Source organism: Gobius niger, assembly GCF_951799975.1.
Source record: "Gobius niger genome assembly, chromosome: 14".
Taxonomy (NCBI): Eukaryota; Metazoa; Chordata; class Actinopteri; order Gobiiformes; family Gobiidae; genus Gobius; species Gobius niger.
Window position 1 is genome coordinate 2,035,196 of NC_136865.1, and position 26,461 is coordinate 2,061,656.

Consider the following 26,461-nt stretch of genomic DNA (forward strand, 5'->3'; position numbering starts at 1 on the left):
TAATAATTCAATATTTTTTATTTTTGGTAATTTATTGAGAATTTTCCGTCCCTCCACAGTCCGATCACTAACAGTGTCAGTGCTTTAGTCCAGTCAGATCTGAGGCTTAAGTTCACCTCGTCATCTTGTCTTTAAATTGTGATTCTGTGGAGCAGTCTCATATTCTCCTCAGGGCTATGTTTTTTTTTTAATTACAGCTCATGTGCCCTCTAAAGCTTTGTTCTGTTTTGGATAGCTTTCAGACACACGAGTGGATCCACGAGGAGGCTCACATTTACTGAAGTGGCTGATTATTTATAGCAATTGAATTGATAGCCTCGTTGAGATCCTGAACATGGAAAAACATCCCAAGTACAATCACACACATGAGGCAACATTTCATCCCCACACACGACCAGAACATCCTTGCTTTTCAGCACTGGATCACACCATGAGGTGAACAAGAACTTGCTCATGATACATAAAGATCTGCCTCTACATGAGCCTGAGTGAAGACAGTCTAATCACAATTAGAACATTGTGTGATCTGATGTCAACATCACTGAGAGACGTTTGTGTACTTGTCCAGACTGTGTCCACGGCCAGTGAGCTGAGGAAGCCCATCTACTGGATCGTCGCAGCCAAAGCCCTGGACTATGAGCAGATGCTGCTGCTGATGGCAGGAGTCAAGTGGGACATCAGGGAGATCATGTCCCAGCACAACATCTACGTAGATGTGCTCCTCAAGGTAACACGCATCTCCCATTCCATTATGGCTCTCACTCAGTTACATAAACTCATTTACTGCGTTTTATTTAGTTGTTTACAGAGAAGGTCCTGGGCTCAATCCCAGGGTCGGACGGGGCCTTTCTGTTTTTGATCAATGTCTTTTTTATTGATTTTAAACATTGAATGAATACATTAAACAAACAAACCAAACCAAAACGTTTTCACCGTCCCACCCCTGCTATCCTGGATATACTCTGATCATTTCCAAATGTATATGGCCCATAACCTCTTCCATCCAATGACCATATGTTGGTAGGACAGTTGTACAAAATAAGTCTTTGAGCTAATTGTGAACAAAAAGTAATCATGCTTATTTGAAGCAAACACCTGCTGCACTTATAAAGTCATTTGGACTTGCCTTAACCTTGTGGTTATTGGCTTTCTATCTTAGATGCTTTTTCCAGTGTCTGCGGGAAATCAGTGCCCCCCTGCCCTCTGACTGCTTGATTTGGAGTAGTCTTTGTACACACTTTAGAGAGGCGTCAAATAAGCATGATTACTTTTTGTTCACAATTAGCTCAAAGACTTATTTTGTACAAATGTCCTACCAACATATGGTCATTGGATGAAAGAGGTTCTGGGCCATACACTGCGTTCCAAATTATTATGCAAATGACATTTTTCTAAGATTTTCTAAATTGTCAATTCAAATGAGAGTCAGCCTAATTTTCAAGACTTTAACCGGTAGAGGATCATTTAAATGTGGTTGAAAAAAAATCCCAGTGATATCAGTATTTTTTTCAAAAATAAATATAGTAAAAACCTCAAAATCTACTGTTCCAAATTATTATGCAAATCATTGTTTCAATACATTTTAAAGCTTGTAATTAACTGAAAATGGTCTTTTGTTGAATTTGTAGCATTAGGAGGTCACATTTACTGAAATCAAAAGCTATTTCAATCAAAAAAATCTCAAGTTATATTTGACCATAGGAGCCCTTGTGTGATAGCAGCTTCAAAATTCTTAAATCCATTAAACTTGTGAGTTTTTGGACAGTTTCTGCTTGGATTACTTTGCAGGATGTTAGAATAGCCTCCCAGAGCTGCTGTTTGGATGAAAACTGCATCCCACCCTCAGAAGTTTTTTTTGTTGAGGCTCCAAAGGTTCTCAATAGGGTTGAGGTCAGGGGAGGAGGGGGTCCACATCATGAATTTCTCTCCTTTTATGCCCATAGCAGCCAGTGATGCAGAGGTTTTCTTTACAGCATGACATGGTGCGTTGTCATGCATGACTTTTTGTAGCATAGAAGACAGTGGTCAGTCAGAAACTCCACATATTTTTCAGAGGTCATTTTCACACCTTCAGGGAGCCTAAAAGGGCCTAAATGGGCCAACCAGCTCTCTCCCCATGATTCTGGCCCAAAACATGACTCCGCCACCTGTCCAAATAAGCGTCGGCAGCAGGTGGCGACGAGCAGTGCAGGTGTCCCCTGTCCTTAGACTCTCCAACACGGCGAGGAAAAACTCAAAAACCCACGGGGGAAAAGGGAGAAACCTCGGGCAGAACCACAGAAGGGGGGATCCACTCCCATGGACAGACAGGTTATAGACCCAGGGCGGATGGGAGTCCCTGAGCAGACGAGCCGAGATCGCAGACCATCCAGTCCTCAGTGTCCTCAGTGTCCAAGATCCTGGTCTAGTCCATGGGGGTATAGTTGAAGATCCATAGGGCATGGCAGTAGCAAAGAGGGAGTAGAGTCTCCAAACAGCAGTTATTTTTCAGGCACGAGCTCCTTCCAAGCGTGCAGTGAGGACACATAGTCCGTCTCCAAAGTCACTTTCCGGGTCAGACGCAGATCCAATTATATCCTGCGTGGACAAAGTGATAAAGTGTAGCTCCTTTCCAACAATAGAATTAGAATGCACTGGAGACGAGAGGAGAAGGCATGCAGTTGTGATGATGCCACAAACAGTGCTGAAGGGGGCGTGTCGGAAAGGGGCGGGGCTTCTTAAAGAGACAGAGGCCTATTTCAAGACGTTTGGTACAGCCAATTTGCGAGAGCAAATATATTCAAGGCAGTTGTTTTAATTGACTTAATTTACAGACCAGCGTAAGGTTGTATCATCATTGTAGTGTGCTATAGACTGGTACTATGTGATTGAAAAAAAGCATAATACCCCCTCTTTAAAAATACCAAAATGATGGTGTAAAACATATTCAGTAGCAGTTTTGACTAAAACCGACCACAAAAATTGCTGTTTTGTCCAATTCTCTTTCTCCTATTTGATGAAATGTTTGAAAATGTTAAAAGAGGAAATATGTTGTTTTTTTCCGCGTTTGTGGCATTAAAATGTAGTATTTAGGCATTCAACATGGCATTAAAAAAGCATTAAATTTGACTTGCTTCTGCCTGTATAAACCCCATTCTAGCTGTGAAGCACAAGCTGTAACCGCTGCGCCACCGTCCTTAGTTGACCTAAACATACTCTGGACAGCGTGTGCTCGGCTAAAATGGGGCGTGGCATGGCGTTGGAAAAAACTCGACAACTGCTGTGTGCGTGGGTGTGTGTGTGTTTGTGTTTGTGTGTGTGTGTGTGTTGAAATCTGTTCCCCGTCATTCATTATCAATAATTCCTGGCGCTCTGAATAATCCAGCGCAGTCTGCCCTGGTGCCGCTCGGTTAAAGAGTATTTTGGGCCCACACGTCTCCTCTAATGTGTCTATTTAACATTCCACACACTTACCCGTTCATGCATTTTTCATCAGTGGGAAACACACCTGAGAGAGGCGCCAAAGGGCTCCTGGCTCACAGCTGTTTCCTGTCCTGAGCCATCAGCTTCTGTCATGTGTTTCACTGAACCCCTTTTACATCATGAAAAATGTGTGTGTGATTGTGAATACATCGATGTTACAACTGGTATCAGTGAAGTGGATGTGTTTACCTTAGATTTGGGGACACATATCCTCCCCTTAGGTACTTTTTAGGTTAGTGGTCAATTCCATTCACCGCGTATAATAGAAATGTTTTTAAATCTGTGTGGATGCTTTTTATAGGCCTCCAGAATGACTGCGTGTCTGATGTGTGCTCTGCTCTTGTTTGTGTGTGTTGTACTTTGATTTGAGGTGTTCACTGTCCCTGCGTGCAGCACAAACACTGTGTTCTTCCAGAGTGTCCTGTAACTCCTAAGTGCATTAGATGTGCAGTGACAGGAGACAGGAGGCGGGTTCAGAGAGGTGACACTCTCATGGAAGATGGATGCTCTTTATGACATTAGTGTTATCATGTGCAGAGGCGTGTTTCCTGCCTTGTCATCACTTCATTAATCGAGTCTAATCCGATGTGTGAAGCCGAGGCCCGTGCAGCGGTCACCGGAGTCACTCAGCTCCGTCTAGGATCTGCTGATGCCTTTAAAGGTTATTAGTAAGGACGCACAGAGCTCATACTGGTATCAGATACAAGAGCTAATACTTAAAGAAATATGGTATCAAACATCCGATACTAACCCAATACCTATTATGGCTCTCACTATTTTACAAACATGACTTTCACCAACTGAATCTAAGTGAGTATGGACATGCTGTACCTCATTTTTAAGCTCTGAACCTGGAGTTCAATTGCTAATGCTCATAAATTCATTTATTTCTTACTCTTTTTGTTTCCTGAGGGAGAAAGACAAACACATTGTAAATAAGGACATTACAAAAGTAGACCAAAAACGTCTTAACACTATCACATTCAGTTGTTCTTGTTCATTCATTTGATGGAGTGTAGTACAAAGGAGTGTTTTAGAACAGTTGTGTTTACAGAAGGAGGATCCTAAACCTCCTCCTCAGACGGCAGCAGCTCATATTGACAGTTGATCAGGATCAGCTCTGATTTCATGAGCCTGTATCAATATGGACTGAAGTAATAAATGCACAAGTTGTAATGATCAGATCACTTGTTTAGTGTTTCTCCAGTATTTATAGATGTAATTGATAATTGACATGTAACAAAAGATGAGACCTTGATCTCACACTGGGGAATAGGACCCTGCACGCAGCAACATATTGGTAAGTGACGGATATCAGTTGATACTCATACCCCTGGTATTGGTGTTGAAGCAAAGAAGCTGGATTGGTGCATCTCCTTTTTTATCTTTCCTAATGTTTTTTGTTCAGTTGTTTGCTTGACTTAAAGCTGCCATCAGCTATGTCTTCTGGATTTTATGTCATTAGGTGTCAGTGAACCCTACTCTGCCTTTGTATTTGCATGGTGCAGGAGCAGGTGACGGGTGTGTTGGGGTTGCACCGTGAGGTGTGGAGCTTTTTTTAAGCTTCTACGACAGAAAGTTAGCTCACTATTTCGAAGGCGGCACATCTAGCAATGCAATGTGGGAATGCAACAATACCGGTCTGGCAAAATGGAATAGCTGATTGCAGCTTTAAAAAAAACCCCGCTTATTTTAACTTCTAAATGCTTATTCTGTTTTATCTGTCTATTCATTCACACATAACTTGTGTATCTAGTTTAAACAGCAAACAAATAAAAGTAAAATGAAAACTGCACACATTTACCCCCCATTATGCCACTGTATTTCACGATGTCGTTTCCCAGCCGCTTGTTCAGAACAGACCCTTTCCCTCCACACCGAAGAGCATGTATTCAGTCACACATAATGCGACGTGTTTTACTAATGGAGTGGTGGCGGCACTATTGTAAACACACTTGGCGTTGTGCTGGCGGGGCTAACTGCTGCTGCTTCCTGTAAATAGAGTTGAACAGAGCTAATGCATTCTCGGCAGCGGTGAACCAGACCTCTGTCCAATCTCGTATTCATGAATTCAGCCTGATCACCGGCTGAATGCCGGTGACACTCATTTGCATATAAAGTGGCCATGGAAAGTGGCAAGGAAATGCAGTCACGCAAATCACTCCATTGAGAAAATGTTCTTAGTTACCCAAACTATTATGATACTAACACCACGTGCCTTCTTAAACTCTCTTATATCCTGACATGCTAAACTTATAATAAGCAAAAAGCTGCCTCTGTGTGTAATCATGTTTCACGTAGAAATGATTTCATAAATATTTACAGCTACTTTTAGCGATCCCGCCTGGCAGACCAGCATGGTTACATTAACACATTGCATCGCTAGATGCGCCGCCGTCGCAAAAAGCAAGGCCACTTTGTGCCGCAGAAGGAGACCGGTGCCGCACCTCCCTCACCTCACAGCACACCCCCACCACACCCCTCACCCCCACCTGCCCCTCACCATGTAGACACAAACACATGTAGAGATCGCAAATGTTTGAAGCAGCAGACACAGTGACAGTTAGCGGCCAACAGTTTAGCATTATGGCCGAAGTTTACAAAAAGATCAAAAACTGACAAACATCAGTCTCTCTCTTTGCTGTCTTTTCTGGACATACTTTTTTCAAATTACACTGTGTTCCAAATAGTATTATGGAAAAGACATTTCAGTGTCATTAAGGTAAAAAAAAAATGTTTTTCAATTAAACTCATGGATGGTTTTGTGTCTCAGGGCTCTTTGAATCACTGACATCAATCTCACACAACTGTGATAATTAGTTTTCAGGTTAAGCCCAGTTAAGGGAAAAACTACTGAAAAGGGGTGTTAACCGTTATTAAGCAGACCATCATTTTAAAGCAATAAGGGAAAGAAAAAGGATCTCTCTGCTGATGAAAAGCGTGAAATAGTTTAATGCCTTGGTCTATGTATGGAAACCTTCAATATTTTGCAAAAGATTAAGCGTAATCATCATACTGATAAGAGATTTGTGGCGACATCAGATTAATAGAACAGCTGCAACTGCTACAAATCAGCAAACAAGTATTTGAAGCTGCTGGTGCCTCTGGAGTCTCCCTAACAGCAACAACAGGCTGCAGTTGTGCATAAACCTTCTATCCGGCCTCCCCTAAACTGTTCATTGAAGCTGATGAACAGAAACGGCTGCAGTGGCTCAGAAATACATGAGGACTCATTTTCAAACAGTCTTGTTCACTGATGAGGCCGTGTAACCCTGGATGGTCAGATGGATGGAGTAGTGGATAGTTGGTGAATGGCCACCATGTCCCAACAAGGCTGTGACGTCAGTAAGGAGGGGGCGGAGTCATGTTTTGGGCCAGAATCATGGTGAGAGAGCTGGTCGGCCCCTTTAGGATCCCTGAAGGTGTGAAAATGACCTCTGAACTGACCACTTTCTTCTATGCTACAAAAAGAAGAGCCGTGTTTTCCCGAACAAAATCATCTTCATCATGACAACGCACCATGTCCTGCTGTAAAGAATACCTCTGTATCACTGGCTGCTATGGGCATAAAAGGAGAGAAACTCATGATGTGGACCCCCTCCTCCCCTGACCTCAACCCTATTGAGAACCTTTGGAGCCTCAACAAAAAAACTTCTATGAGGGTGGGAGGCAGTTTTCATCCAAACAGCAGCTCAGGGAGGCTATTCTAACATCCTGCAAAGAAATCCAAGCAGAAACTGTCCAAAAACTCACAAGTTTAATGGATTTAAGAATTTTGAAGCTGCTCTCACACAAGGGCTCCTATGGTAAAATATAACTTGACCTGTTAAGATGTTTTTGATTGAAATAGCTTTTGATTTCAGTAAATATGACCTCCTAATGCTTCAAATTCAACAAATGACCATTTTCAGTTCTTTACAACCTATAAAATGTACTGAAACAATGTTGTGCATAATAATTCTGAACTGTGTCCTTTGAGTGGTTATAATTTTTTTTTTTTAAAGTACTGTTATCGTTGTTATCGGGAAGTTTTTTTCAGTCACATTCATATTATCCTCTATCAGTTAAAGACTTGAAAATTATGCTGACGGTATAACAATATAATGTGCATAGTAATTTGGAATGCAATGTGATAAATGAAAATATCTTGGACTACCAAAAAGTTAGCCCCGCCAGCACAACGCCAAGTGTGTTTACAATAGTGCCGCCACCACTCCATTAGTAAAACACGTCGCATTATGTGTGACTGAATACATGCTCTTCGGTGTGGAGGGAAAGGGTCTGTTCTGATCCTGATACTGTATGTTCTCTTTGAAAACACATGACCCGACTAACATGTTTTTCCACGTGTGCCTGGAATGCGATGTCACAGTCGTGGACATTCCCGGCAATAAAATAACTAATCATACTAAGCCCTTCAATATAGCTCCACTGACTGAGACATGGTGCACACAAACAACGGAGCTCACAGCTTTCCCAACGCCAACTTTCTCATTATCAACACTCTGAGGTCAGCTCCAGGTCAGCTCGAAGCCAGGAGCCTGTATCCATGGCTGGTTTGCCTCATATCCATCTCGCTGGTGACTTTTCATTTGGACGTTACATGCCTGCAGGTCCTGCACTTGTGCTATTACCTGAAACACGCACACACTGTGAATTTCACTTCGCTAATGCAGTGGTTAAAGGAGACATATTCTGCTTTTTCCTGGCATTTTGAGATCACCTATTACACATGCAACATTATTTAAGCATTGCAAGAGGCAATATTGACCTAAAACAACTTGCAAATAAAAATAAGTCATTTTTTCCCCGTCCCTGAGCCCTGCTCCTGAGCAAACGTCACTTTAGTCATCACCAAAACACAGTGTCAGGTCTAAACCAAAACCAACAAACCTATGGCAGAACCAGTCGCCATGAACATATTTCATGGTGAATAAAGCACTGCTCTGTTACTGTGTATTTATATTATGAGTAGTAAATACTGGAGCTTCTAGCTTCACGTTCTGCCATAGTTTCACTACTCACTGTTGTTTAGGTCATATATCTTGGGACTGTTTCCTTTGTTTGACACAAACTGTCCAATAAGTCCTTGTGAGAACATTTTGGTTCAAAGGATCATCAACAGACAAACTTGAAAAATAGGGCTTCTTCTTCAAATCCAAAGACACATTTTCCGAACGTTTTGATAATCTAGAAATGAGGCGCTGGTAAACGTTTGCGTAATAGTTTTATTTTATTTATTTTCCTTTTTTTTTTCCAATTTGATTTAAAAAATAATGGCAGTCATCATGAACCATTTCAAAAACTTTATTTAAGAGAGAACAGGTCCAGGGTGGGCGAAGTCCATAACCATCATAACCAGCTGAAACACTCATAAAAGTCCATTTTGCGTGGCCTTGTAATTATGACTTTGAGTTGGGTTCCAATGCATTCTTCTAAGAGCTTGGTTATTGACCAGTTACCGGTTGCCTGGAATTCAAACTGGTAAAAAAAAAAAAAAAAAAAAGATTTGCTTGAGGCAGAAACGAGACTTCTTTAGTTTTAATAGTAGGATCAATTAGTGGTGGGCTTCATCAGCAACAGGACGAGTCAAACTACAGGAGTGAGTGAGCAGTCTGGCCATGTGGTGAAAACAGAACAATCTCTCTCTAAATGTGGAGAAGACAAAAGAGATTGTTGTGGATTTTCGAAGAGCGCGGGTCCAGCATGTTCCTCTTAACAATCAACAGTACTGCTGTGGAGAGGGTGAGCAGCACTAAGTTCCTTGGTGTGCACATCACAGAGAAGCTCTCCTGGACCATGCACACTACATCACTGGTCAAGAAAAGTTTCAGTGTCTCTACTTTCTCCGCAAGTTGAGAAGAGCCAAAGTTCCAGCCTCCGTTATGTCCAACTTCTACAGAGGGACTATAGAGAGCATCCTGACCAGCACCATCACTGTGTGGTTCTTCTACAGAGGGACTATAGAGAGCATCCTGACCAGCTCCATCACTGTGTGGTTCTTCTACAGAGGGACTATAGAGAGCATCCTGACCAGCTCCATCACTGTGTGGTTCTTCTACAGAGGGACTATAGAGAGCATCCTGACCAGCTCCATCACTGTGTGGTTCTTCTACAGAGGGACTATAGAGAGCATCTGACCAGCTCCATCACTGTGAGGTTCTTCTACAGAGGGACTATAGAGAACATCCTGACCAGCTCCATCACTGTGTGGTTCTTCTACAGAGGGACTATAGAGAGCATCCTGACCAGCTCCATCACTGTGTGGTTCTTCTACAGGGGGACTATAGAGAGCATCCTGACCAGCTCCATCACTGTGTGGTTCTTCTACAGAGGGACTATAGAGAGCATCCTGACCAGCTCCATCACTCTGTGGCACGGCTCCAGCACTACCTCCTGCCGAAGGAGCCTCCAGCGCATCGTGAGAGCAGAGGAGAAGATCTGCGGAGCCCCTCTCCCCTCTATTAAGGAGATGTACTCCATTGTCTCACCCGCAAAGCCGTCAAAATCGCCAGGGACCTCTCGCACCATCACACAGTCTCTTCAAGGTTATGCCTTCAGGGAGGAGACTGCGGAATCTACGGGGCAGTTCCAGTCGACTGAGGAACAGTTTCGTACACAGGGCCATCGGGAAACTGAACTCCCTGATCTCCCTCCCACCCCTCTCACCCCTGTGCCTTTTAACACAAAACTATGTGGGGAATGTTAACTATGTTTGGCATTGATAACCATCTGTAAGTAAGTAATGATCGCCTCTTGTCACTTTCTTTGTATCAATCAATCAATCATAATTTATATAACGCTTTTCATACATTTCATGTAACACAACGTGCTTTACATATTTAAAAACATTCTCTCACGCCCACCCCCTCTCACAAACGCATTGCCACATTCACACTCTCCCCACCTCCCCAGAGACACACCACACAAGCACATCACACACACTCAATGTAAAACTATGGACGCAATGATGGACATAAGGCTAAGATACGGCTGAGATAAGGCTGGGTACACATAAAGCAGGTAAGGAAACACCATCCAAGGATGGAAGGTGCCACAGGCTGCAGCCACAGGGCGCCAACACAGGGTGCCCGGACAAGGAGCGGTCGAAACACCACACCTCCATCCAGACACCCACAGGACAGCCCCCCAGCAGCCACAGCACCAGACATCGTACATGTAACGAGACTGTTGTTGTAGCTCTGCTTCACTTCTGTTTCTGGTCCGTGTTAGAACAGCCGCTCTGAAATGTAACAGATTCTTTTGTTAACGAGGCAAATCATAATATGATGTTGCTATATGTATCATTGATAATGTGTAAAGTTAAATCACAAACGGGTAAGTTGTGTGTCCGTGTGCATGCTGTGTTCCCATGCTCTCGTACTTTATACTTTGTAATATGTTCTTTTGTACTGTTGTGATATAATTTCTTATTGTAATGATTTCAGGGGTGGGCGCTCATAAGCTTTTGCTTTGGCCTGCTGCTTTTGAGCAGAAATTCAACTGCTCAAATAAACAAACTAAACTAAACTAAACTTGAGTCCCTCTTAAATAAACTGAACAGAGGTTTTTTTATGAAACTCTGCCACTTGTTCATGTAAAAAATGTAAGAAGTTGCAATTAGACACACAAAAAGGTACATGTATTGACCCGCCCTACGATCTAATAATAATACTGTGACCCAAACCGACCCACGCATCACTGTCCTACATCAAATGAATAGACAAACAATTGTCCCCATATTTTTCCTCTCCATCGGACTCGTTCCTCTGCCTGTACAGTCTGTCAGAAGCTGAGAGAAACCTCTGCAGCTCCTGGGACCCAACTCGAGAAGTTTGGAACCTTTGGTTCATGATGTGGGTTGGAAGGACAGGAGAAAGTAGGATAACATACAAAGTCCACACAGAAAGTGCCCACATGGACCGGGAGTGGAGCTCTGCACTTTTTGCACTGGCTTGGTGTGGTCATGGTTATATTCCATTCTCAGGACCATTAAACTTCTGGCTATTATAATCCTTTGTACTTTGGTGTAAAGCTCCTGTCTCTGTGTCTTTGCTGCAGGAGTTTGAGCAGTTCCACCAGCGCCTGGCCGATGTGTCCCGACATGTCCGCATCCCTCTGCCCGTGTCCAACGTCCTGTGGGAGCACTGCATCCGGCTGGCCAACCGCACGCTGGTGGAGGGGTACGGTCCTCTTACACTCCTGTTACGCTCTTGTGTGTTCACTCTGTGTTCACTCTGCATGTTCCCTTTGTGTGTTCACTCTGCGCGTTCCCTTTGTGTGTTCACTCTGCGCGTTCACTCTATGTTCACTCTGTGTGTTTACTCTGCGCGTTCACTCTGTGTTCACTCTGTGTTCAATCTGTGTGTTCACTCTGCGTGTTCACTCTGTGTGTTTACTCTGCGTGTTCACTCTGTGTGTTCACTCTGTGTTCACTCTGTGTTCAATCTGCGTGTTCACTCTGCGTGTTCACTCTGTGTGTTTACTCTGCGTGTTCACTCTGTGTGTTCACTCTGTGTTCACTCTGCATGTTCCCTTTGTGTGTTCACTCTGCGCGTTCACTCTATATTCACTCCGTGTGTTTACTTTGCGTGTTTACTTTGCGTGTTCACTCTGTGTGTTCACTCTGTGTTCACTCTGCGTGTTCACTCTGCGTGTTCACTCTGTGTGTTTACTCTGCGTGTTCACTCTGTGTTCACTCTGTGTTCACTCTGCATGTTCCCTTTGTGTGTTCACTCTGCGCGTTCACTCTATATTCACTCCGTGTGTTTACTTTGCGTGTTTACTTTGCGTGTTCACTCTGTGTGTTCACTCTGTGTTCACTCTGCGTGTTCACTCTGCGTGTTCACTCTGCGTGTTCACTCTGTGTGTTCACTCTGCGCGTTCACTCTGCGTGTTCATTCTGTGTTCACTCTGTGTCTTCACTCTGTTCACTGCGTGTTCACTCTGCGCATTCACTCTGTGTGTTCACTCTGTGTGTTCACTCTGTGTGTTCACTCTGTGTGTTCACTCTGCGCATTCACTCTGCGCATTCACTCTGTGTGTTCACTCTGTGTGTTCACTCTGTGTGTTCACTCTGCGCATTCACTCTGCGCATTCACTCTGTGTGTTCACTCTGTGTGTTCACTGCGTGTTCACTCTGCGCATTCACTCTGTGTGTTCACTCTGTGTGTTCACTCTGTGTGTTCACTCTGTGTGTTCACTCTGCGCATTCACTCTGCGCATTCACTCTGTGTGTTCACTCTGTGTGTTCACTCTGTGTGTTCACTCTGCGCATTCACTCTGCGCATTCACTCTGTGTGTTCACTCTGTGTGTTCACTCTCTTCACTCTGCGTGTTCACTCTGTTCACTCTGTGTTCACTCTGTGTGTTCACTCTGCGTGTTCACTCTGTGTTCACTCTGTGTTCACTCTCTGTGTTCACTCTGTGTTCACTCTGCGTGTTCACTTTGCGTTCACTCTGCGTGTTCACTTTGCGTGTTCACTCTGCGTGTTCACTTTGCGTGTTCACTCTGCGTGTTCACTCTGCGTGTTCACTCTGCGTGTTCACTTTGCGTGTTCACTCTGCGTGTTCACTTTGCGTGTTCACTCTGCATGTTCACTTTGCGTGTTCACTCTGCGTGTTCACTCTGCGTGTTCACTTTGCGTGTTCACTTTGCGTGTTCACTCTGCGTGTTCACTTTGCGTGTTCACTCTGCGTGTTCACTCTGCGTGTTCACTCTGCGTGTTCACTCTGCGTGTTCACTTTGCGTGTTCACTCTGCGTGTTCACTCTGCGTGTTCACTTTGAGTGTTCACTCTGCGTGTTCACTCTGCGTGTTCACTCTGCGTGTTCACTTTGCGTGTTCACTCTGCGTGTTCACTCTGCGTGTTCACTTTGCGTGTTCACTCTGCGTGTTCACTCTGCGTGTTCACTCTGCGTGTTCACTCTGCGTGTTCACTCTGCGTGTTCACTCTGCGTGTTCACTCTGCACGTTCACTCTGCGTGTTCACTTTGCGTGTTCACTTTGCGTGTTCACTCTGCGTGTTCACTCTGCGTGTTCACTCTGCGTGTTCACTTTGCGTGTTCACTCTGCGTGTTCACTCTGCGTGTTCACTCTGCGTGTTCACTCTGCGTGTTCACTCTGCGTGTTCACTTTGCGTGTTCACTCTGCGTGTTCACTCTGCGTGTTCACTCTGCGTGTTCACTTTGCGTGTTCACTCTGCGTGTTCACTCTGCGTGTTCACTCTGCGTGTTCACTCTGCACGTTCACTCTGCGTGTTCACTCTGCGTGTTCACTCTGCGTGTTCACTCTGCGTGTTCACTCTGCGTGTTCACTCTGCGTGTTCACTTTGCGTGTTCACTTTGCGTGTTCACTCTGCGTGTTCACTCTGCGTGTTCACTCTGCGTGTTCACTTTGCGTGTTCACTCTGCGTGTTCACTCTGCGTGTTCACTTTGCGTGTTCACTCTGCGTGTTCACTCTGCGTGTTCACTCTGCGTGTTCACTTTGCGTGTTCACTCTGCGTGTTCACTCTGCGTGTTCACTTTGCGTGTTCACTCTGCGTGTTCACTCTGCGTGTTCACTCTGCGTGTTCACTTTGCGTGTTCACTTTGCGTGTTCACTCTGCGTGTTCACTCTGCGTGTTCACTCTGCGTGTTCACTCTGCGTGTTCACTCTGCGTGTTCACTCTGCGTGTTCACTCTGCGTGTTCACTCTGCACGTTCACTCTGCACGTTCACTCTGCACGTTCACTCTTGGCATTTCTACGGCATTGAGGACCACAAACCTGTGGTCAGTGAAGTGAAACTTTCAACTGGGTGCATTTAAGTGAGGTTTTAACCATAGACTGTATATATAAATGGACAGCTTCTGCTCACTCCTCCCCGTTTACCATAATGATCACACTCGAGGGGGAAATCATGGCGTATTTACAGACTCCTCCTCCCCAGCTCTGACGAAGCGTGTTCCTAAAAAGGGCATAAGGGCGGGATTTGCGTGACGTGTAGCTCGCGCAGCTCCAATGCTAACTGTCTGACCCTCATTAAGTACGAGATTTCAAAAATTCTTCTTACAAAAACCAGCCTGGTCCCCTTAATTGTAACTAACCCAGCGTTGTCCCAGGGGGAATATCTAGCTCTAGATAGTTCCAAAAAATTTGGGACCAGGCTCTAAAGTTGTTTTTAACGTGTCTAACGTCCAATGCTTTTCAATGGGGGACCAGCGGCGATATGGAGGTACTACAGCAATGGCGGCCTCTAGTGTTGTGGCCAAAAAGCAGAGCAGCCAGCAGCCATTGGTTTTAACACTCTAAACCCTGAAGCTTCATGCAGCTCTGTCTTACAGAGAAAAGCAATTTGAGGCTATAAGCGTGCAGAATGATCAAATGGTCACAAGTACCATCTCTAACGATGTGAACCAATTCATCAAGAGACTTGAGGGCCGCCGTAAATTGGTCTATGAGTCGCATGTGGCACCGGCTGCACTTTGGGCACCCCTGTTGTATACTGTCAATCATGTGTAGAATAAAGATAAAAAGCTCAAATGGTTTCAACTGCCACAAAGCAGCACAGAGTGGACGGAGAGCGTGTCCACGACACAGATCTTTTGAACGTTTTTGACCCGGACCACCCTGCAGGAACTCTGCATCTACACGTAGTGTGGGTCACATTTGGCTCACTGTGGGCTCTTAACAGGAGACCAGGGGGGTTAACACTTCAGACCGCAAAAACAATCACATGCATTTCAGAACAAGTTTGTGGAGGTTTAAACCGCATGGTTTGGAACTGGGTAACTGTGCACCTGCAAAGGTACCCGTATGTTATCCAAAAAACATGTTTCTACTGGCACCAAAAAGAGTTGGGACTGAAAACTACAGAATCTTTACATTCTGGGTTTGCCATCTTGTGCAGCTTAAGGTGGCATTCAAAATTGATTGTCCCAGCTAAAAAACTGAAGTCAAAATTTTACTAAACGAAAAAACAAAAAAAAGTATTTTATAAAGTTCCCAAACTGGTGGACGTTCCAAGTTTTTTCAAGATATAAATAATAACATTGTTGAGAATCAAAACAACAAAGGAACACGTTATTAAACCATATTTAATTGTTTTGACCCTTAAAATGAGCACGTGTTGATATCACGTTCCTTTAGGGGCCCAGATGTCCACATGGAACTTATCGGGTCATGTGACCTGAAACGTTTGTTCTACATTAAGTGAATAATGTCGTTTTTTTCACTTGTTGATGTTGAGAACTAATGGCCTTTGTGATTTTGATTATTTTCCGATTTATTGTTCAGCCTATACATACATTTGAAACATGTTGAGGTGACAGAGCAGGCTTTTAGCAGTCAGTGGGGAGCGTCCTGTCCTCCCATCAGCCTGTTACTCACACACCTCTTCATCTTCACCCTGAATGCACCAGGACAGACACAGAGCTCTGAGGAGGAGGCTGAAGAGGAAGAGTGGGGACCTCAGAGAGCTCTGAGGAGGAGGCTGAAGAGGAAGAGTGAGGAGAGGGACCTCAGAGAGCTCTGAGAGAGTCACAATCAAAGCCAGTGTGTGTCCTGCTGCGTCACGTGTGAAGCGTGTGTTGATCTGCAGGAGATTGTCGGTTGTGGTTGGCATCTCATTGCCCTCTGAGGGCGACAGTGAAAATGGTCTGAACTAAAAGAAAAGACAAGCTTTTATTTTCAGCTTACAGTATGCAAACAAATGAATGGTGCCCCGATGATGGCAGTTCAGTGACATTGATAGAAGACCCTTTGATGTGATCCAAGATAACCAAGGAAATACTGATCAGAGGGTTACAGCAGTAGAAGAGGAAACAACCAAACTGAACAGGATCACTCAAAACTACTGTAATTACTGTTCTAGGACTGTTTTGTTGAAGAAGCATAAACGTTGTATTGACTTTATTTAAAGGTACACTGCGTAACATTTTGAACTATGCTGGTACATTGAGTTGCCTTGTGTACGAAATGCGCGGTATAAATAAAGTTGCCTTGCCTTGCCTTGCCTGTTGCGGCAAAACAAAGCATGCTCCTATTGACACAGATAATGCTGTTTCTGCAGTGTGTAATAAAAGAATGGATGTTTACAGTTATATCTTAGAAGGGGTGAGCATCATACATTTTTTTTCTGACATTTATGAGGTACTTTTCAATTATGAAAATATCTGTCATAAAATAAATGATTTTATTTCAATTTTATTTATTGGGTTAAATTCTACATGGTGTGGCTTAAACTTTATCGTTAAACTTCAAAACATTGTCAGCTACTGTAGCCACAGCTGCCTTGGAGTGGACCGACAGTAGTGAGATGAACAGGCACTCGTACACCACATTCACAGTTTGGACCATTGCTTTAGGGCAGGGGTGCCCAAAGTGGGGCCCTCGGGCCAAATTTGGCCCGCCGAAACAATTCTGTTGGCTCGCCAGAGAATGACCTACTTTTACACTGCGTGTGGTTAATACCAACTTTCTCCCATTCATTCTCAATGGTAAATATGGATGCAGTACACTTTTTGACCACCAGCGTCAACTTTCACAGTTTTCCAACTTTTATTGCAAAAGTTGTTGACGTCAACAACAGTATATGTTAAAAATTGGCTTATAAAAGAATTGATGCTGAACTGACATTTCAAAATAATCTATTGTGGCATTTTCCTTGAGTTAATGAATGAGGTAAAGTTACTGTAGGTGCTGTAGATGCAGGTGTTTGTTTGTTTTTGCACTAAATTGCTACAATAGTTGGTTTTGTTCTACTAAAACTAGGCTTTTGCCATAGTTACCATTTGCTTTAATATAGCATGTTATTTGCATAGATAGAATCAAATGCAAATGTAGGCTATCGAAGAAAAAAAAAGTAAATAAAATAAAGTAAGTTTTATATGTGTAATATGTGATTTTTGTGCTTGACATCGCAGTGTTTGGCCCGCGACTCACAGGCACTTTTTCATTTTGGCCCTTGGAGACAAAACGTTTGGGCTCCCCTGATTTAGGGGAAATTAATCTGTCATTTTGACAGACAGGGTCATGAGCAATTTTTATCCATGATTAATTAATCTGATTATATGAGATCATAGTGTTTAATGATATTATTTATGTTGGGAAATAATCTAAGATTGCAGAATAAAAGGAGCTAAACAAAATATAATTTCTGAACAGAATCATTTTACACAAATTTTACAACAGAAACATGGGCGTAAAAGTCTCAAAGGAGGACTTTTTCAGAGCCTCCTCTGCTCCTCAATATTAAGGCTCATATTTCATGTTTAGAAATGCAAATTGAAGCTTATTTGCATTTCCTTCATTTCGCTCTTTCTTAGAGGGCGAACTGTTCGCTGCAAACGGGGCAGTACTCAGCCGTTCACATGTGAATATATATATATATACAAGCCTTCGCTCTGTGTCCTCTTACCTTCTTGCACCACGCCTCCTCTCTGTCCTCTCTCTCCTCTCTGTCCTCTCTGTCCTCTCTGTCCTCTCTCTCCTCTCTGTCCTCTCTCTCCTCTCTCTCCTCTCTGTCCTCTCTCTCCTCTCTGTCCTCTCTGTCCTCTCTCTCCTCTCTGTCCTCTCTGTCCTTTCTGTCCTCTCTCTCCTCTCTGTCCTCTCTGTCCTCTCTCTCCTCTCTGTCCTCTCTCTCCTCTCTGTCCTCTCTCTCCTCTCTGTCCTCTCTCTCCTCTCTGTCCTCTCTCTCCTCTCTCTCCTCTCTGTCCTCTCTCTCCTCTCTGTCCTCTCTCTCCTCTCTGTCCTCTCTCTCCTCTCTGCTGCATTACCACACAGTGAGGTCATCACCACACAGTGAGGTCACTAAGACAGAGAGGTCACTAACACACAGTGAGGTCACTAACACACAGTGAGGTCACTAACACACAGTGAGGTCACTAACACACAGTGAGGTCACTAACACACAGTGAGGTCACTAACACACAGTGAGGTCACTAACACACAGTGAGGTCATTACCACACAGTGAGGTCATCACCACACAGTGAGGTCATTACCACACAGTGAGGTCACTAAGACAGAGAGGTCACTAACACACTGTGAGGTCATTACCACACAGTGAGGTCATCACCACACAGTGAGGTCATCACCACACAGTGAGGTCATTACCACACAGTGAGGTCACTAAGACAGTGAGGTCACCAACACACAGTGAGGTCACTAACACACAGTGAGGTCACTAACACACAGTGAGGTCACTAACACACAGTGAGGTCACTAACACACAGTGAGGTCACTAAGACAGTGAGGTCATTAACACACAGTGAGGTCACTAACACACAGTGAGGTCACTAACACACAGTGAGGTCACTAAGACAGTGAGGTCACCAACACACAGTGAGGTCACTAACACACAGTGAGGTCACTAACACACAGTGAGGTCACCAACACACAGTGAGGTCACTAACACACAGTGAGGTCACTAAGACAGTGAGGTCACCAACACACAGTGAGGTCACTAACACACAGTGAGGTCACTAACACACAGTGAGGTCACTAACACACAGTGAGGTCACTAAGACAGTGAGGTCACCAACACACAGTGAGGTCACTAACACACAGTGAGGTCACTAACACACAGTGAGGTCACTAACACACAGTGAGGTCACTAAGACAGTGAGGTCACCAACACACAGTGAGGTCACTAACACACAGTGAGGTCACTAACACACAGTGAGGTCACTAAGACAGTGAGGTCACCAACACACAGTGAGGTCACTAACACACAGTGAGGCCACTAAGACAGAGAGGTCACTAAGACACAGTGAGGTCACTAAGACAGAGAGGTCACTAACACAGAGATATGTCACTAACACACAGTGAGGTCACTAACACAGAGATAGGTCACTGACACACAGAGAGGTCACTGACACACAGAGAGGTCACTGACACACAGAGAGGTCACTGACACAGTGAGGTCACTAACACACAGTGAGGTCACTAACTTACAGCACTATTCGGACGCTTCTTATCATGGCGGATGCTGATGCGCATCGAGTTTGGCGTTAGACCTAGCTTGTTTCAGATGTACCCTAACACTTAGCATCTGTCCTGTGTTTATACCCTAACACTTAGCATCTGTCCTGTGTTTATACCCTAACACTTAGCATCTGTCCTGTGTTTATACCCTAACACTTAGCATCTGTCCTGTGTTTATACCCTAACACTTAGCATCTGTCCTGTGTTTATACCCTAACACTTAGCATCTGTCCTGTGTTTATACCCTAACACTTAGCATCTGTCCTGTGTTTATACCCTAACACTTAGCATCTGTCCTGTGTTTATACCCTAACACTTAGCATCTGTCCTGTGTCGATATACTAACACTTAGCATCTGTCCTGTGTCGATACGCTAACACTTAGCATCTGTCCTGTGTTTATACCCTAACACTTAGCATCTGTCCTGTGTCGATCTACTAACACTTAGCATCTGTCCTGTGTCGATACGCTAACACTTAGCATCTGTCCTGTGTTTATACCCTAACACTTAGCATCTGTCCTGTGTCGATACCGTAACACTTAGCATCTGTCCTGTGTCGATACGCTAACACTTAGCATCTGTCCTGTGTTTATACCCTAACACTTAGCATCTGTCCTGTGTCGATATACTAACACTTAGCATCTGTCCTGTGTCGATATACTAACACTTAGCATCTGTCCTGTGTCGATACGCTAACACTTAGCATCTGTCCTGTGTCGATACGCTAACACTTAGCATCTGTCCTGTGTTTATACCCTAACACTTAGCATCTGTCCTGTGTCGATACGCTAACACTTAGCATCTGTCCTGTGTCGATATACTAACACTTAGCATCTGTCCTGTGTCGATATACTAACACTTAGCATCTGTCCTGTGTCGATATACTAACACTTAGCATCTGCCCTGTGTCGATATACTAACACTTAGCATCTGTCCTGTGTCGATACGCTAACACTTAGCATCTGTCTTCTGTAGAGATACGCTAACACTTAGCATCTGTCCTCTGTAGATATTCGCTAACACTTAGCATCTGTCCTCTGTAGAGATACGCTAACACTTAGCATCTGTCTTCTGTAGAGATACGCTAACACTTAGCATCTGTCTTCTGTAGAGATACGCTAACACTTAGCATCTGTCCTCTGTAGATATTCGCTAACACTTAGCATCTGTCCTCTGTAGAGATACGCTAACACTTAGCATCTGTCCTCTGTAGATATTCGCTAACACTTAGCATCTGTCCTCTGTAGAGATACGCTAACACTTAGCATCTGTCTTCTGTAGAGATACGCTAACACTTAGCATCTGTCTTCTGTAGAGATACGCTAACACTTAGCATCTGTCTTCTGTAGAGATACGCTAACACTTAGCATCTGTCCTCTGTAGAGATACGCTAACACTTAGCATCTGTCTTCTGTAGAGATACGCTAACACTTAGCATCTGTCCTGTGTTTATACCCTAACACTTAGCATCTGTCCTGTGTCGATACCGTAACACTTAGCATCTGTCCTGTGTCGATACGCTAACACTTAGCATCTGTCCTGTGTCGATACGCTAACACTTAGCATCTGTCCTGTGTCGATATACTAACACTTAGCATCTGTCCTGTGTCGATACCGTAACACTTAGCATCTGTCCTGTGTCGATACCCTAACACTTAGCATCTGTCCTGTGTCGATACCGTAACACTTAGCATCTGTCCTGTGTCGATACGCTAACACTTAGCATCTGTCCTGTGTTTATACCCTAACACTTAGCATCTGTCCTGTGTCGATACGCTAACACTTAGCATCTGTCCTGTGTCGATATGCTAACACTTAGCATCTGTCCTGTGTTGATACCCTAACACTTAGCATCTGTCCTGTGTCGATACGCTAACACTTAGCATCTGTCCTGTGTCGATATACTAACACTTAGCATCTGTCCTGTGTCGATATACTAACACTTAGCATCTGTCCTGTGTCGATCTACTAACACTTAGCATCTGTCCTGTGTCGATACGCTAACACTTAGCATCTGTCCTGTGTTTATACCCTAACACTTAGCATCTGTCCTGTGTTTATACCCTAACACTTAGCATCTGTCCTGTGTCGATACGCTAACACTTAGCATCTGTCCTGTGTCGATATACTAACACTTAGCATCTGTCCTGTGTCGATACACTAACACTTAGCATCTGTCCTGTGTCGATACGCTAACACTTAGCATCTGTCCTGTGTTTATACCCTAACACTTAGCATCTGTCCTGTGTCGATACGCTAACACTTAGCATCTGTCCTGTGTCGATATACTAACACTTAGCATCTGTCCTGTGTCGATACCGTAACACTTAGCATCTGTCCTGTGTCGATATACTAACACTTAGCATCTGTCCTGTGTCGATACGCTAACACTTAGCATCTGTCTTCTGTAGAGATACGCTAACACTTAGCATCTGTCCTCTGTAGATATTCGCTAACACTTAGCATCTGTCCTCTGTAGAGATACGCTAACACTTAGCATCTGTCTTCTGTAGAGATACGCTAACACTTAGCATCTGTCTTCTGTAGAGATACGCTAACACTTAGCATCTGTCCTCTGTAGATATTCGCTAACACTTAGCATCTGTCCTCTGTAGAGATACGCTAACACTAAGCATCTGTCTTCTGTAGAGATACGCTAACACTTAGCATCTGTCTTCTGTAGAGATACGCTAACACTTAGCATCTGTCCTCTGTAGAGATACGCTAACACTTAGCATCTGTCTTCTGTAGAGATACGCTAACACTTAGCATCTGTCCTCTGTAGATATTCGCTAACATTTAGCATCTGTCCTCAGTAGAGATACGCTAACACTTGGCATCTGTCTTCTGTAGAGATATGCTAACACTTAGCATCTGTCCTTTGGGGAGATACGCTAACACTTAGCATCTGTCCTCTGTAGAGATACGCTAACACTTAGCATATATGTCCTCTGTAGATATGCTAACGTGAAGAAGTGCAGTAACGAGGGCCGCGCTCTGATGCAGCTGGACTTCCAACAGTTCCTGATGAAGCTGGAGAAGCTCACTGACCTGCGGCCCATCCCCGATAAGGAGTTTGTCGAGACCTACATCAAGGCCTACTACCTGACTGAGAACGACATGGAGCAGTTCATCAAGAACCACCGGGTAAGTCAGAGCGCAGGGCACGAGGAGTGCTGTGATATTCCTGTATGTGTCCTATATCTGTGACTACTTCACGCTGAGGTTAGCTTTCGCTGCAGTTAGCTTAGAAGAAGAAGAAGAAGAAGATCTTTATTTATATAGCGCCTTTCACAGACATATAGTCACAAAGCGCTTTACATGAGACAATTGTACATTCACTCCATACTCAGTGGTGGAAAGCTACGTTTGTAGCTTCAGTTTCCCCTGGGGGAGACTGTCAGAGGCGCTTTCGCGACTACACACGTCTGCGCCAACGGACCCTCTGACCACCACTACTTTCACTCACACATCATTCATCCTGACCTATTGTGCATGTTTTTAGTGGTAGGGGAAACCGGAGTGCCCGGAGGAAACCTACGCAGACACGGGGAGAACATACAAACTCCACACAGAAAGGCCCCGTCCCTGGTGGGAATCGAACCCGGACCTTCTAGCGTTGAAGCGAGAGCACTAACCGTTGTGCTACCGTGCCGCTTAGCTTAGCCTTCCCCTTGTGCCAATGGAAAGATAAGTGCCTCCCTCTGTGGCATCAGCTGCAATAATCCTGTCTGTTTCATGTGAACATAGTTTGTGTCCAGCTTTAGTATTACAGTAAGTAAGTAAAGCAGCTGTAGAAAATAAGTACAACCTCACACGTTAGTCCAAGTCTCCGCTGTGTGAAAGTTCTTTATAGACCGAGGAAAGACGAGAAAGCCTGAAACCGACAGCGACAGGGTGTTTAGCTGGTGTGAGGCAGTTCCAACCATCCCATTTGGTCATGGACATCAGATTATGAGTCGCGGTGCAGACTTGTTTGGAGGTTCAAGCTTTCGCCCTGTGTTTGTGCTCTCCAGGAATACTCCATGAAGCAGCTGGCCAACCTGGTGAACGTGTGCCTGGGCTCTCACATCAACAAGAAGGCTCGGCAGAAGCTCCTGGCGGCTATTGACGACATCGACCGCCCCAAGAGGTAGAGACCGAGGCTGAAGAACATCTGTGGACCTGTCCACGTCCACACGCAGCTGGAAAGTCACTCGTCAGTCCAAAACGTGCTTTGTTTGCTCTGTGTAATCTAACTTCATGTGCACTGGGACTGTAACTAGGCTGAATCACAAACTTCAGGCACTTTCTCACAGATCCTTAAGAAGGAGACATATCATGCAAAATGTTTGAGCTTTTAACCATGTTATAATGTTCACTCGTCCAACCTGCAGTGGTTTGTTCTTCTACTGCTGAAGCGCTCCGTACTGTGCTTTCTGTTTCTTGCTTATTCACCTTATTCAGCCACGCCCACGTGGTTTTCAATACACACAATATACGCTTACAGAGAGTGACAAAATAAATGGGAATAAATGGAAAACTTGTGAAAAAGCTCAAAGGAAATAAGTTTGTGTGGCCTCGGGCTGATCACAGAGCGGGAAGACGGAGTGAAAAAGTGAATTCACATTATTTTTAACTATAGTATCACAAGATTTCTGTTGTGACTCAGCATTAATGGTTCGGCTGTGAGGATCTGTAAAGAACCAAAGCCGAACAATATATTTACACAGCCAAACGTCACATGTTGCGTCATTATGATAAATTAAACTAGTCCTGCAGTCTGGCCATGAACACAAGATGGCGCCGCCAACCGTGAGTTAATGAATAAGGTGAATAGATGGAGTCAAGATAGAATCAAGAAGAGTCCTCCACACTTTCAAAGCCCAGACCTCCAGCACTCCAACTGCATTTTCTTAGGCCATCATTTTGATAAGATGCTGTTAATGGCTGCTTGTTTAATCTTTTAACTTTGGATACTTCCCACTGGTGCCAGATGCATGCTCATTAAGGGCCTATGTTTTGAGTTTGAAAAAATGGAAATTAAATCCTGAGACGCCCCAAAGCAAGTTTATTTTCTACAATTGAGCCACTTGCTGAAGGTGAAAACACACCTGGACATTAAGCATGTTTGACTCTTTTTACACACTTGAAGTTGATGCATCATCAAAGTCTCTGATTCTGCATGAAGTAAACAATGAAATCTCTAATTCAAATGAATCGTTCCTACACTTACCGATGACCCTGAGTGCCGCCGAATGGGGCAGTGGCAGCTCCACAGCCTGGGCCTCTTATGTATCATGTCCCATGTATCGACTTTAAGCCACACTGTTGTTCAATCATGGGAGTATTGTCTCACTTCATGGAGTTTTTCTTATGTTGCGTGGAAGAGGGAACAAAAACTGTCCTTTCCTCTCGTACATCACATATCATCATCTCAAGCTACACAAGGTAAAATCTCCACACTGAGGCGCTCAAGAGAATGTTTCTAAGGCACAGCTATGCCTTCTATGTCCACTTGTAAAGCCTATATAAAGCTAGATGTACGTAGGTCCAGGACTGTGACGGTCACAGAGACAGAAAGGACAGATTTGTTAAAAGACATCAACTTCCTGAGGCTACAGCCAGAGGGCGCTGCCAGGAACGGCCCGAACACATGCGAACATACTAACCTTCTTTATAACGAGTTTCCTCTGCGCTGCAGCGCCCCCGATGGACTGTCTGTGGTGGTGACTTAGCGTATGACAAATGTCTATTATTTATGTCTATTTATCCAGGCTGGGGACAGTGAACACTATTGTAAATCAATGATGTGTGTTGAGATTGTGATTCTGATCTAATAAACGTGTTCATGCCGACTCCGCATTTGTTCCTCCTTTTGTTAAATGTTTTACTAAAATCATCTTCCGGGGAAAGACGAGGTTTCTGCAGGGCATTAAAAAGCTTTAATTCTTACTGTATAATACCAAAATGATGGTCTTAAATATGTTAAGTTTGTCCAATTATCTTCCCTCTGATGACATGTTGGAAATCCTAAGAAATGAAATATGCATCGAGTTTTTCTTCTGTTTGTGGCATTAAAATATAGCATTTGGGCATTAAAATGGCAATAGATTTGACTTGCTTCTGCCTGGATAAACCCTGTCCATTGTCTTACGGCAAGATAGATGACTGTGGAAGCTCTCAGTCGTACAGGAGTTGTCCATCCTAGAAGAAGGCTCTTGAGTCGTCATCTCGTCCTGCACTTTAACTACTGCGCTCCACTCGTGTGTGTCACTGGTGTGGACTCTGAGCTCTGCGTGTGTGAGAGCTGTATGTTAGAGCTACATGACCGTCCTGGGATAAGATCTGAGGAGTGCCCCGTCATGAGCCTCTGTAACTTTACAAATAGATTTTACTGTACAGGAGCCGTGAGGAGACCCACGAGCTGCTGAGGCTGATCTAAGAAGAGACCGAGAATATAAAGCCGCCACGCTCTAAGCTGCTGACCGCTCAGTTTCCCCCTGCCCAGTGCTCATAATGACCCGAGCTGGACCGCAGCGTGTAAATGGTTTTGTTTTTCTGTGCGCCCCGCTGATGAAAACACCTGCTCTCTGCCTGTGGGACAAGGTGAACGGGGGGTCAGCCCGAGTAACGTAATACCAATGTGTAATGGGCAGTGGAGGCAGGACGGAGCTGAGTGGGCAGTTATCAACCATCATGTAACATTTATATCCCGACTAGTAGAGGTCGGCCAATCTTTCGGGATTTTACAATATTGGCGCTCAGCAAAAGTCCAGATCTCCGGAAACGGCATCTCTCGTTTTTTCGAGCGAGGTCGGGGCGAGCGCTCCCACGACGTCCTGGACCTCAGGGGGACAGAGGAACTTTGCAAAGTCAAATGTTCGCCCCAAGTTTGACTCAGGTTAGTATGTGGAGAATTCACTCACTCAGTTTTAACCATCGCAATTGTATTTTTGATCGTGGTTAGCAACAACGCTAATGCTAACGGCAGCTAATCAAAGCTGAGGCGGAAACTATTGAATCGCCTAAAGTAATACAATAAAATCAGCCACT

General features: G+C 44.3%; 1 protein-coding gene across 1 annotated transcript in view; it reads left to right on the forward strand.

Moving 5' to 3' along the window:
• Window positions 1–24,414, forward strand: part of vps50 (VPS50 subunit of EARP/GARPII complex) — a 105,852-nt gene extending 81,438 nt beyond the window's left edge. Inside the window, exons 25-28 of the mRNA XM_079570538.1 lie at window positions 569–727; window positions 11,524–11,645; window positions 22,384–22,573; window positions 23,443–24,414. Coding sequence (XP_079426664.1) covers window positions 569–727; window positions 11,524–11,645; window positions 22,384–22,573; window positions 23,443–23,562 — 591 coding nt within the window. The 3' untranslated portion in view covers window positions 23,563–24,414. The remainder of the gene's footprint in view (window positions 1–568; window positions 728–11,523; window positions 11,646–22,383; window positions 22,574–23,442) is intronic.
• The last annotated feature ends 2,047 nt before the right edge of the window (window positions 24,415–26,461 follow it).